This window comes from Panthera tigris, chromosome C2, assembly GCF_018350195.1.
Source record: "Panthera tigris isolate Pti1 chromosome C2, P.tigris_Pti1_mat1.1, whole genome shotgun sequence".
Classification (NCBI taxonomy): Eukaryota; Metazoa; Chordata; class Mammalia; order Carnivora; family Felidae; genus Panthera; species Panthera tigris.
In genome coordinates, this window is record NC_056668.1 from 130,265,565 (window position 1) to 130,279,511 (window position 13,947).

The window sequence follows — 13,947 nt, forward strand, 5'->3', positions numbered from 1 at the left end:
ACACCACCTCCCTCTTCCCCATGGCCCCCACCATAGTGCTTTGCACAGGGCAACTTCCCAATAAGTAAATAGCACCCCACTCTCTCCACCAAAATTAAATTAGTCAGAAAAGGTGGGTCAGCTTGAGAAAGAAAACTTGCTACCCATAGGGGAGATAATAAATACCAGAAGATAGGAAATAAACTTTCTATTTTTACTACATGGTTATTTCACACAACAAATATTCAGCTGAACTGTGTGGAAGACTACAAACAATAGGCGTTTGAGGTTTGCAAATGCTTGTTTCCTTTCAACCTTTCAAATGTATCACAAGAGCCCTCTAAGAATAGCACCTATTAGTATAACACAAAAGTTGGGGCGGTGGGAGGGGGGGAAGGGTGTCTGGTTTTTAAATAAACAATTAAATGTGGATATAGGTTAAGAAGTTTGTGGAACCCAGACTCTAACTTCTTCAGCTGCGCTTACTCTGTGGAGCCAGAAGCCAGTATTTATGGAGTTTAATTATTCTAAGGGGCCAACGCAGAAAATCCTGGCTTTAGAAACAAAACCTGCTTTTCTTGTGATGGCAAGACTGACTAAAGTACTTAAGGTGAATATGTCAGTGCCTCTTTTAGTAGAAACCGATCACATAAGTCATCCATGCTCAACGCAGACAAGTTAGAGAACACGGAAGGGAAAAGCTGCTTAACAGAACCATTACTAACACTTTGGTGTTTCCAAATGCACACACACACACACACATGCGCGCACACACACACACACACACACACACACGTGTGTGTGTGTGAGTGCGTGTACGGTGAACTACAGTTTTGTATACTTTATAACACCTTTCATGCAAGTGAATACGTAACTACATCATCGCTTTTAATAAACTGTGAAGAACTTTTTTCTAGAAGATGTACTAGCTCCCATTGCTAGGCATTTATTTTGATTCCAATTTAATTGGAATTCATTAATTAATTAAATTAATTTCACTATTGTAAGAAACACTGCCATGAAAACCCTTGTATATTTATTTATACCACTCTCGTCAGTGGGATCATAAATATATTAAAAATTGAATGTGGGGTACCTGGGTGGCTCAGTTGGTTGAGTGTCCAACTTCGGCTCAGGTCATGATCTCGGGGTTAGTGGGTTTAAGCCCCACATTGGGCTCTCTGCTGTCAGCATGGAGTCTGCTTTGGATCCCCTTTCCCCCTACCACTGCTGTCCCTCCCCCACTCACACACACACACACACTCTCTCTCTCTCTCTCTCAAAAACAAATATTAAAAAAATTGAATGTGAGGCATTTTTATTAAAAACTTGATTCAATTTATCAAAATTTGTCAAAAATAAGCATTTTGTTTATAAAGCCACAGCTGGAAGAGAGTGCTTCTAGCCCAGTGGATCTCAAAGTACAGTCCCTGGACCAGCATCATCAACACTGCTTGGTAACTTGCTAAAAATGCAGATTCTTGGGGCACCTGGGTGGCTCAGCTGGTTAGGTGCCCGACTCCTGATCTCAGCTTGGGTCTCAATCTCAGGGTCGTGAGTTCAGGCCCCATATTGGGCCCATGCTGGGCATGGAGCCTACTTTAAAAAATGCAGATTCTCATGGGGCGCCTGGGTGGCTCAGTCGGTTGAGCAACCGACTTCGGCTCAGGTCATGATCTCATGGTTTGCTTGTGGATTCGAGCCCCGCATCGGGCTCTGTGCTGACAGCTCAGAGCCTGGAGCCTGCTTCTGATTCTGTGTCTCCCTCTCTCTCTGCCCCTCCCCCACTCATGCTCTGTTTCTCTCTGTCTCAGAAATAAATAAACATTAAAAAGATTTTTTTAAAAATGCAGATTCTCAAGACCTACCTTAAACCTACTGAAGCAGCATCTCCAGGGGTAGGGCGCAGTGAGCTGGTGATTCTGATCTTCCCACTCATCTTCACTGATGTTTACTACTTCCTGCCTGGAATTCTAGCCATTTGGTCTAGAGATGTTCACACCACTAATTCCTTGAAAATATGAACTGTGAATCATATTCCTGTTTGCACTCTACCACGGTTCTGTGCCAGGAAAGCTCAATAGACACTTCATCACCAAGTGATTTGTAGTTAAATGCAGTCTTACCCATATTTCTAACTTTTTGTGTTAATAGCCTTATAGTTCTAAATGAACCAGAAAAGAAATGCTCTGCCCCTGCAAATAGGTGGACTAATTCCCTCTCTTCCAGTGACACAGCTTGACTGACCCAACTAGAAGTGGCCTCAAAAAGCAATTGGTCTGGTACATAATTACTGCCAGAAAGAACAGCTCAATATTGTCCTTTCCAGAACAAGTAGTCTCTAAAGTTCAAATGGCCAAGTTAATTAGCTCATTTACTGGGGTCCAGGAGCAGCCACCTCACCTAGGAAGGCACATGGATGGCCATCTGTGCCACATGCAGTCAGACATACCCAAGAGCATTACTGAGCCCCTTCTGGGGCTGGGATGGATGATGGAGGGTCTGTGTCCTGACTACCTCTTTTCAGCTGAATAGAGTGGAACTGGGGTCTCAGCTCAGCACTCAGCAAAGCAGATCCAGGATCATATGTCTTGGTTCTGCACGCAGGCATTCACTCTGCAGAGTTTAACCCCACTGGCTTGGCCCTGGTCCTCTGTCTAGGATAAGTTCGCACCTTTTATTAGAATGTCAATCCTGACGACTGCTGTCCGAAGCAGATGGCTCCCTCTACAGACAGCAGCGCAGAAGATAAATCGAAAAAGAATTCTCTTGAATCATCTATTCCTTCTGTGAAAGCCAAAAGAGATGTTTCCACAAAACACTGCAAGGGCCATCTCTCCTTCCACATCTCCTAGAACAAGAAAGTTCACTACTACAGTAGATATGTATTATTATCTTTGGCCTCACATTCTTCTTCCCTTGTTCGAAGAATCTTCCACTTTGTGAGACAGAGTCTGGCTCCCACTAAAGAAGCTAAAAATACTGGACGCTCATTCTCCCAGCCTCCCTTATTGTAGGCACATTGTGTAGGCGCATGACCAGCCTCTGCCAATGACAGACATCTTCTGCAGAGTGTCCATCAGAAGTTAGTAATGTCAAGGGACAGAGATCACATGGAATCCATCCAGACAGGGGTAGGGCAGGAGTGGTGGCCACAGCCAGGTTCCTGAGGTGGCAATGGTAGCCAGTCTAGCAATGATGCGCAATGTCCAGCATTAGTGGCCTTGAGGATTCTCAAGTCACCTTGTGAAAAGGAAATACATCCTCCAGAGTCAGTCCAGCCTTCAGATGATTGTGGTCCTGTGTCTGACTATAGCCTCATGAGCGCCACATGAGCCACAACCACCCAGCCAAGCCACTTCTAAATTCATGACCCAAAGAAACTATGAAAAATAGAAAATGATTATTGTTGTTTTTAGCCAAAAAGTTTTTGGGTAATTTTTTATGCAGCCACAGATAAGCAATATAGGCACCAACTTTTATGAAGTATCAGGAAAAGAAACAAATATATGAAGACTGCTTCTGCATTGACCTTAACACCAGTTTTGAAATCCCTGTTGTACTGCAGCTTGGTTGCTTTAGAAATGCTATGCTACTCTGCTCTGGAAAACAGTGTGAAGGTTCCTCAAAAAATTAAAAATAGATCTACCCTATGACCCAGCAATAGCACTGCCAGGAATTTACCCAAGGGATACAGGAGTGCTGATGTATAGGGGCACTTGTACCCCAATGTTTATAGCAGCACTCTCAACAATAGCCAAATTATGGAAAGAGCCGAAATGTCCATCAACTGATGAATGGATAAAGAAATTGTGGTTTATATACACAATGGAATACTATGTGGCAATGAGAAAGAATGAAATATGGCCCTTTGTAGCAACATGGATGGAACTGGAGAGTGTGATGCTAAGTGAAATAAGCCATACAGAGAAAGACAGATACTGTATGTTTTCACTCTTATGTGGATCCTGAGAAACTTAACAGAAGACCATGGGGGAGAGGAAGGGGGAAAAAGTTACAGAGAGGGAGGGAGGCAAACCATAAGACACTCTTAAATACTGAGAACAAACTGAGGGCTTATGGGGGGTGGGAGGGAGGGAAGGGTGAGTGATGGGTATTGAGGGCACCTGTTGGGATGAGCACTGGGTGTTGCATGGAAACCAATTTGACAATAAATTATATTTAATATAAATAATGTAAAAAAAAAGAAAGGCTATGCTACTAACTTTGTAGAACTTATTAATAGAAAACAAAAAGGTGTCCTTTGGAGATGGATAAATGTTCTTAAAAATCATGTTTGGAGATGGATAAATGTTCTTAAAAATCATGTGGGAAAATAAATGTCAGAAGATAAGAGCATTTTGAAAAATTAAGAAAATTGGAAGGTAATTGTACTATCAGACATTAAAACATTCCATAAAGGCAGTGTGACTAGAATACTCCGGTACTGACAGAAGATGAAGAAGCTAGAACAGTAGACCAAAATAATCAGAAATGGACAATATCCAGGAGTTTCAATATGACAAAAGGAGAATTTAAATTAAGTGGAAATGAATAATTCTACTGCTATAAAAATTATGAAAAATAAGACAATAAGAATCCTAGAAGAAAATTTAGGAGTCCATATATATGACTCTTTAACAAACAGGAGAGCTAGAGTCTATCAAAACAAGATAGAAAGGGAGTAGTAATATCTTTGTAATTATTTAGCTTAATATATTGAACATTGAATCAGGAGCAAGTAGTAGGAATATTTTCCTCTACATAAAAGGGTATTAGATATTAAATGTCCTAGTAAACACTTTTTACAAAGAAAAGAAGACCGTATTTGTTTAAGAAAAATAATAAAAATTAGGTGTATCAATAGTTCATGTTGTATTAACAAGGGTGATAACTCAGGCAAATAACACCAAATGGAACCACTTTCCTGAGCAAAGTCCATCTGCTCCTGCCTGTTTCTGCCTCTCTGTTCCTTCTTACCCTGTCCCTTGCTCCTGCGGGGCCTTCATTTTCTCATGGCCAAATCTATGCTTATGTCAGGAGTGATCTCAGTACCTTCTCCTGGAAGCTTCCTTGATGACTTCTATTCCCCCAAATAAAAGCAATCTCCCCATTTTCTGAATCCTTACTCTTGTATAGTTATTTATGCCTGCCTTAGTTCTCCTCTGAAATGATAAGCCTTTAGTGGCAGGATGCAGGCCTAAGACATCATTGTGACCTAATATCATTCCTCTACAAAGTACTCCGTTGGTGGAGGTCATTGAGAAGACCTGACTGCTGGCTGATCAGTGAGCTAGATCTTGGCAATCAGAGGCTCCTTATCCCTTCCTCTGTCATTGGAATGTTCATTCCATTTACCTTCCCTGCTCCCAGAGCCTCTTCCAAAGACACAGTCTTGAGACAATGATGTGGTATTGAGACCATTTGGATAATTAGTACACATGACTAAACCCAGTTAAGACCTCTAATAAATTTTTAAGATTTGGCAGATGGCTGTGGAAATCTAATTGTCTTGCAGCCACTCAAGACAAGCCTTGTATATAAGTTCTCTTGCTTATTAAACCTGCCACCTACCAATCTGGACTGGCCACTCTCTTTCTTCAGTCTCTCCTCCCCTGCCTCGGTGTGGGGCCAGTTTCAGATTATACACAGGAAGCTCCCAAGGAGCTTACAAACCAACATATATTAACTTGGTGAAATCATAATGTGTGAGTAATAAATGAGTGCATGATTACTGAGTTTCTCTCTTAGATAAATTTGATCACTGGAACTTTTTTTTTCTAGATAGTAGTAATAGACAGAATGTTCTTTGCTAAGAGTATACTATTAAGAATGAATTATACTATAGTTTCAGAGATTTATTTATATTACAAAGCCTTTTCCCTTCCCCTGTCTGTATCACCACACATCTGCCAAATGAAAGTGGCATGGGTATATTCATGGTAGCAGACACATAGTAGGTTCTCTATAAATTGCCACTAATTCTAAATCTGTTACATCCTTTCAAGGATTAAAGGACTCATAGGAAGTACTAAATTTCTTTAATATATAAACAGAGGGGATACTGGCAAACTGATATTGTGCCTTGTGCACCCACATCAAAATGATTCAAGTAGTTTATGATCCAAAATAACCCTCCCCTCCTCAAATGTAGCGGTTCCAGTGTGCCAGTAATGAAGGATAAAACACTATGTTGAAATCATTCTAATTAGTATGAGAAATTCATTTATTTCAAGGTGAAAAACACAATAGTCCAAGGTTAAATGGCTATCAGTCAACTCTACAGTTAACAGCTTAGAGTTTGAAGAGCTTAAGCAAAGAAGTTTCTAAAAGATTCAGAAGCCCTGATGCCTTCTCTGGTCTATATCAGTCACATTGTTTAGTAGAGATTAAGTAGTTATTACCAAGGTTCAATGGAAGAATTGAGAGGTAACAATTTTCCAAAAGCCAAACTGATCAGATATCTGAACACACTAAAGAGTTGGTTCTTAATGGGCAGAAAAGTCATGACGCATCTGTCATATTCTAATTACTTCCGTGACAACATCCAGTTTGGATCTACAAAATAAGCCTTTTTATAAATATAGTTTACCAACGATTTATATCATTCTGCTGATGACTTCTTTCTCTAGAAGCACAGCCAATTTCACAAACATTTAAAAACATTAAATTTCATATGCTGCCTTGATTCATAATCTGGTTACTAAGAAATATGGAGACATAATTTTCCTTTCTAAGTTCGATGAAGAGGAAGTCAGAAGTCATTTTCTATTCTCACTCAGTAGAGATGGGCCTCAACAGTTACTATAGTAACACCATCTATTGTCTGTGTAATGAGGGCCCATAACCTGTTCATCATCTCAAGTCACTCCTTTCAAAACAACCTCCTTCTTGTTTGTTAAAGGTAATCTTTTCTGACCATGTTTAAAAACCACTGGTGCCCTAACCCACAGGATAAAATTCAAGCTCCTTAACCTAGCATGTAAATTATCCATGGGTTTGGCCCTACACAGCCAGGTTTGTTGATCCCTTCCTCACATCTTATATTCCAGTAATACCAAACTTATTAATAGTTCCATGAATATACTCAGTTGTTCATACTTCTGAGCTTTCATGCTGCTTGATCCTTTCCAGAGAATATTTCCCCCTCCAACCACATGGCAATTCTACTCATCTTTCTATTAATTCATTAAAATATTATTGAAAAAATACTATGTGCCAGGCTATATGGTAGACTTTGAGAATACAACAGTAAATAAAATCTTGGGAGGGGCACTTGAGTGGCTCAGTCGGTTGAGCATCTGACTTCAGCTCAGGTCATGAACTCATGGGTAATGGGTTCGAGCCCTGCATTGGGCTCTGTGCTGACAACTCAGAGCCTGGAGCCAACTTTAGATTGTGTGTGTGTGTGTGTGTGTGTGTGTATGTGTATGTGTGTGTGTGTGTGTGTGTGTGTGTTCCTCCCCTGCTTCTGCTCAGTCTTTCTCTCTCAAAAATAAATAAAGATAAAACAATTTTTTAAAAATCTTGTAGGAGAAAGGGAAGATGGCGGTGTAGGAGGACGCTGGGCTCACCACGCGTCCTGCTGATCACTTAGATTCCACCTACACCTGCCTAAATAACCCAGAAAACTGCCAGAGGATTAGCAGAACGGAGTCTCCGGAGCCAAGCGCAGACGAGAGGCCCAAGGAAGAGGGTAGGAAGGGCGGCGAGGCGGTGCAAGCTCCACGGACTGGCGGGAGGGAGCCAGGGCGGAGGGGCAGCTCGCCGGCCAAGCAGAGCCCCCGAGTCTGGCTGGCAAAAGCGGAGGGGCCTGACGGACTGTGTTCTGACAGCAAGAGGGACTTAGCGTCTGGGAGGTCATAAGTTAACAGCTCTGCTCAGAAAGCGGGAAGGCTGAAGGACAAAGGGAGGGAGAGCTGCTGAGCCCCTGGACGACAGAGCTCAGTTTGGTGGGGAACAAAGGCGCTCGCCAGCGCCATCTCCCCCGCCCATCCCCAGCCAAAATCCCAAAGGGAACCAGTTCCTGCCAGGGAAATTGCTCCCTCCGCGCAAACACCCAACTCTGTGCTCCTGCGGAGCCAAACCTCCAGCAGCGGATCTGACTCCCTCCCGCTGCCACAGGGCCCCTCCTGAAGTGGATCACCTAAGGAGAAGCGAGCTAAGCCTGACCCTCCTGCCCCCGTGCACCTTGCCTACCCACCCCAGCTAATACACCAGATCCCCAGCACCACAAGCCTGGCAGTGTGCAAGTAGCCCAGACGGGCCACGCCAACCCACAGTGAATCCCGCCCCTAGGAGAGGGGAAGAGAAGGCACACACCAGTCTGACTGTGGCCCCAGCCGTGGGCTGGGGGCAGACATCAGGTCGGACTGCGGCCCCGCCCACCAACTCCAGTTATACACCACAGCACAGGGGAAGTGCCCTGCAGGTCCTCACCACTCCAGGGACTATCCAAAATGACCAAACGGAAGAATTCCCCTCAGAAGAATCTCCAGGAAATAACAACAGCGAATGAACTGATCAAAAAGGATTTAAATAATATAACAGAAAGTGAATTTAGAATAACAGTCATAAAATTAATCGCTGGGCTTGAAAACTGTATAGAGGACAGCAGAGAATTTTTTGCTACAGAGATCAAGGGACTAAGGAACAGTCACGAGGAGCTGAAAAGCGCTTTAAACGAAATGCAAAACAAAATGGAAACGATGACAGCTCGGATTGAAGAGGCAGAGGAGAGAATAGGTGAACTAGAAGATAAAGTTATGGAAAAAGAGGAAGCTGAGAGAAAGAGAGATAAAAAAATCCAGGAGTATGAGGGGAAAATTAGAGAACTAAGTGATACACTAAAAAGAAATAATATACGCATAATTGGTATCCCAGAGGAGGAAGAGAGAGGGAAAGGTGCTGAAGGGGTACTTGAACAAATCATAGCTGAGAACTTCCCTGAACTGGGGAAGGAAGAAGACATTGAAATCCAAGAGGCACAGAGAACTCCCTTCAGACGTAACTTGAATCGATCTTCTGCACGACATATCATAGTGAAACTGGCAAAATACAAGGATAAAGAGAAAATTCTGAAAGCAGCAAGGGATAAACGTGCCCTCACATATAAAGGGAGACCTATAAGACTCGTGACTGATCTCTCCTTTGAAACTTGGCAGGCCAGAAAGGCTTGGCACGATATCTTCAGTGTGCTAAACAGAAAAAATATGCAGCCGAGAATCCTTTATCCAGCAAGTCTGTCATTTAGAATAGAAGGAGAGATAAAGGTCTTCCCAAACAAACAAAAACTGAAGGAATTTGTCACCGCTAAACCAGCCCTACAAAAGATCCTAAGGGGGATCCTGTGAGACAAAGTACCAGAGACATCACTACAAGCATAAAACATACAGACATCACAATGACTCTAAACCCGTATCTTTCTAAAATAACACTGAATGTAAATGGATTAAATGCGTCAACCAAAAGACATAGGGTATCAGAATGGATAAAAAAACAAGACCCATCTATTTGCTGTCTACAAGAGACTCATTTTAGATCTGAGGACACCTTTAGATTGAGAGTGAGGGGATAGAGAACTATTTATCATGCTACTGGAAGCCAGAAGAAAGCTGGAGTAGCCATACTTATATCAGACAAACTAGACTTTAAATTAAAGGCTGTAACAAGAGATGAAGAAGGGCATTATATAATAATCACAGGGTCTATCCATCAGGAAGAGCTAACAATTATAAATGTCTATGCGCCGAATACCGGAGCCCCCAAATATATAAAACAATTACTCATAAACATAAGCAACCTTATTGATAAGAATGTGGTCATTGCAGGGGACTTTAACACCCCACTTACAGAAATGGATAGATCATCTAGACAAACGGTCAATAAAGAAACAAGGGCCCTGAATGATACATTGGATCAGATGGACTCGACAGATATATTTAGAACTCTGCATCCCAAAGCAACAGAATATACTTTCTTCTCGAGTGCACATGGAACATTCTCCAAGATAGATCATATACTGGGTCACAAAACAGCCCTTCATAAGTTTACAAGAATTGAAATTATACCATGCCTACTTTCAGACCACAATGCTATGAAGCTTGAAATCAACCACAGGAAAAAGTCTGGAAAACCTCCAAAAGCATGGAGGTTAAAGAACACCCTACTAACGAATGAGTGGGTTAACCAGGCAATTAGAGGAGAAATTAAAAAATATATGGAAACAACAGAAATGAAAATACAAAAATCCAAACGCTTTGGGACGCAGCGAAGGCAGTCCTGAGAGGAAAATACATTGCAATCCAGGCCTATCTCAAGAAACAAGAAAAATCCCAAATACAAAATCTAACAGCACACCTAAAGGAAATAGAAGCAGAACAGCAAAGGCAGCCTAAACCCAGCAGAAGAAGAGAAATAATAAAGATCAGAGCAGAAATAAACAATATAGAATCTAAAAAAACGGTAGAGCAGATCAACGAAACCAAGAGTTGGTTTTTTGAAAAAATAAACAAAATTGACAAACCTCTAGCCAGGCTTCTCAAAAAGAAAAGGGAGATGGCCCAAATAGATAAAATCATGAATGAAAATGGAATGATTACAACCAATCCCTCAGAGATACAAACAATTATCAGGGAATACTATGAAAAATTATATGCCAACAAATTGGACAACCTGGAAGAAATGGACAAATCCCTAAACACCCACACTCTTCCAAAACTCAATCAGGAGGAAATAGAAAGCTTGAACAGACCCATAACCAGCGAAGAAATTGAGTCGGTTATCAAAAATCTCCCAACAAATAAGAGTCCAGGACCAGATGGCTTCCCAGGGGAGTTCTACCAGACGTTTAAAGCAGAGATAATACCTATCCTTCTCAAGCTATTCCAAGAAATAGAAAGGGAAGGAAAACTTCCAGACTCATTCTATGAAGCCAGTATTACTTTGATTCCTAAACCAGACAGAGACCCAGTAAAAAAAGAGAACTACAGGCCAATATCCCTGATGAATATGGATGCAAAAATTCTCAATAAGATACTAGCAAATCGAATTCAACGGCATATAAAAAGAATTATTCATCATGATCAAGTGGGATTCATTCCTGGGATGCAGGGCTGGTTCAACATTCGCAAACCAATCAACGTGATACATCACATTAACAAAAAAAAAGAGAAGAACCATATGATCCTGTCAATCGATGCAGAAAAGGCCTTTGACAAAATCCAGCACCCTTTCTTAATAAAAACCCTTGAGAAAGTCGGGATAGAAGGAACATACTTAAACATCATCAAAGCCATTTATGAAAAGCCCACAGCTAACATCATCCTCAATGGGGAAAAACTGAGAGCTTTTTCCCTGAGATCAGGAACACGACAGGGATGCCCACTCTCACCGCTGTTGTTTAACATAGTGCTGGAAGTTCTAGCATCAGCAATCAGACAACAAAAGGAAATCAAAGGCATCAAAATTAGCAAAGATGAAGTCAAGCTTTTGCTTTTTGCAGATGACATGATATTATACATGGAAAATCCGATAGACTCCACCAAAAGTCTGCTAGAACTGATACATGAATTCAGCAAAGTTGCAGGATACAAAATCAATGTACAGAAATCAGTTGCATTCTTATACACTAACAATGAAGCAACAGAAAGACAAATAAAGAAACTGATCCCATTCACAATTGCACCAAGAAGCATAAAATACCTAGGAATAAATCTAACCAAAGATGTAAAAGATCTGTATGCTGAAAACTATAGAAAGCTTATGAAGGTAATTGAAGAAGATTTAAAGAAATGGAAAGACATTCCCTGCTCATGGATTGGAAGAATAAATATTGTCAAAATGTCAATACTACCCAAAGCTATCTACACATTCAATGCAATCCCAATCAAAATTGCACCAGCATTCTTCTCGAAACTAGAACAAGCAATCCTAAAATTCATATGGAACCACAAAAGGCCCCGAATAGCCAAAGTAATTTTGAAGAAGAAGACCAAAGCAGGAGGCATCACAATCCCAGACTTTAGCCTCTACTACAAAGCTGTCATCATCAAGACAGCATGGTATTGGCACAAAAACAGACACATAGACCAATGGAATATAATAGAAACCCCAGAACTAGACCCACAAACGTATGGCCAACTCATCTTTGACAAAGCAAGAAAGAACATCCAATGGAAAAAAGACAGTCTCTTTAACAAATGGTGCTGGGAGAACTGGACAGCAACATGCAGAAGGTTGAAACTAGACCACTTTCTCACACCAGTCACAAAAATAAACTCAAAATGGATAAAGGACCTGAATGTGAGACAGGAAACCATCAAAACCTTAGAGGAGAAAGCAGGAAAAGACCTCTCTGACCTCAGCCGTAGCAATCTCTTACTCGACACATCCCCAAAGGCAAGGGAATTAAAAGCAAAAGTGAATTACTGGGACCTTATGAAGATAAAAAGCTTCTGCACAGCAAAGGAAACAACCAACAAAACTAAAAGGCAACCAACGGAATGGGAAAAGATATTTGCAAATGACACATCGGACAAAGGGCTAGTATCCAAAATCTATAAAGAGCTCACCAAACTCCACACCCGAAAAACAAATAACCCAGTGAAGAAATGGGCAGAAAACATGAATAGACACTTCTCTAAAGAAGACATCCGGATGGCCAACAGGCACATGAAAAGATGTTCAACGTCGCTCCTTATCAGGGAAATACAAATCAAAACCACACTCAGATATCACTTCACGCCAGTCAGAGTGGCCAAAATGAACAAATCAGGAGACTATAGATGCTGGAGAGGATGTGGAGAAACGGGAACCCTCTTGCACTGTTGGTGGGAATGCAAATTGGTGCAGCCGCTCTGGAAAGCAGTGTGGAGGTTCCTCAGAAAACTAAAAATAGACCTACCCTATGACCCAGCAATAGCACTGCTAGGAATTTATCCAAGGGATACAGGAGTACTGATGCATAGGGGCACTTGTACCCCAATGTTTATAGCAGCACTCTCAACAATAGCCAAATGATGGAAAGAGCTAAATGTCCATCAACTGATGAATGGATAAAGAAATTGTGGTTTATATACACAATGGAATACTACGTGGCAATGAGAAAAAATGAAATATGGCCTTTTGTAGCAACGTGGATGGAACTGGAGAGTGTGATGCTAAGTGAAATAAGCCATACAGAGAAAGACAGATACCATATGGTTTCACTCTTATGTGGATCCTGAGAAACGTAACAAAAACCCATGGGGGAGGGGAAGGAAAAAAAAAAAAAAAAAGAGGTTAGAGTGGGAGAGAGCCAAAGCATAAGAGACTGTTAAAAACTGAGAACAAACTGAGGGTTGATGGGGGGTGGGAGGGAGGGGAGGGTGGGTGATGGGTATTGAGGAGGGCACCTTTTGGGATGAGCACTGGGTGTTGTATGGAAACCAATTTGACAGTAAATTTCATATATTAAAAAAATAAATAAATAAATTTAAAAAAATAATAAAAATTAAAAAAAAATCTTGTACTGCCTTTGGCACAAAAACAGACACTCAGATCAATGAAACAGAATAGAGAAGCCAGAAATGGACCCACAAACATATGGCCAACTAATCTTTGACAAAGCAGGAGAGAATATCCAATGGAATAAAGACAGTCTCTTCAGCAAGTGGTGCTAGGAAAACTGGACAGCGACATGCAGAACAATGAACCTAGACCACTTTCTTACACCGTACACAAAAATAAACTCAAAATGGATGAAAGACCTCAATGTAAGACAGGAAGCCATCAAAATCCTCGAGGAGAAAGCAGGAAAAAACCTCTTTGATCTTGGCCGCAGCAACTTCTTACTCAAGTCTCCAGAGGCAAGGGAAACAAAAGCAAAAATGAACTACTGGGACCTCACAAAAATAAAAAGCTTCTGCACAGCGAAGGAAACAATCAGCAAAACTAAAAGGCAACAGACAGAATGGGAGAAGATATTTG

General features: G+C 41.3%; 1 protein-coding gene across 14 annotated transcripts in view; it reads right to left on the reverse strand.

The window, feature by feature from the left end:
• Positions 1 to 13,947, reverse strand: part of NEK11 (NIMA related kinase 11) — a 291,065-nt gene that overhangs the window by 75,342 nt on the left and 201,776 nt on the right. Inside the window, exon 15 of one of the 14 annotated variants that reach the window (XM_042998272.1) lies at positions 3,263 to 3,362. The exons of the other annotated variants lie outside the window; for them this stretch is intronic. Within the exon in view, the coding sequence (XP_042854206.1) occupies positions 3,298 to 3,362 (65 nt within the window). The 3' untranslated portion in view covers positions 3,263 to 3,297. Of the gene's footprint in view, positions 1 to 3,262; positions 3,363 to 13,947 lie in introns of those variants that run through there. 14 annotated transcript variants of the gene reach the window in all.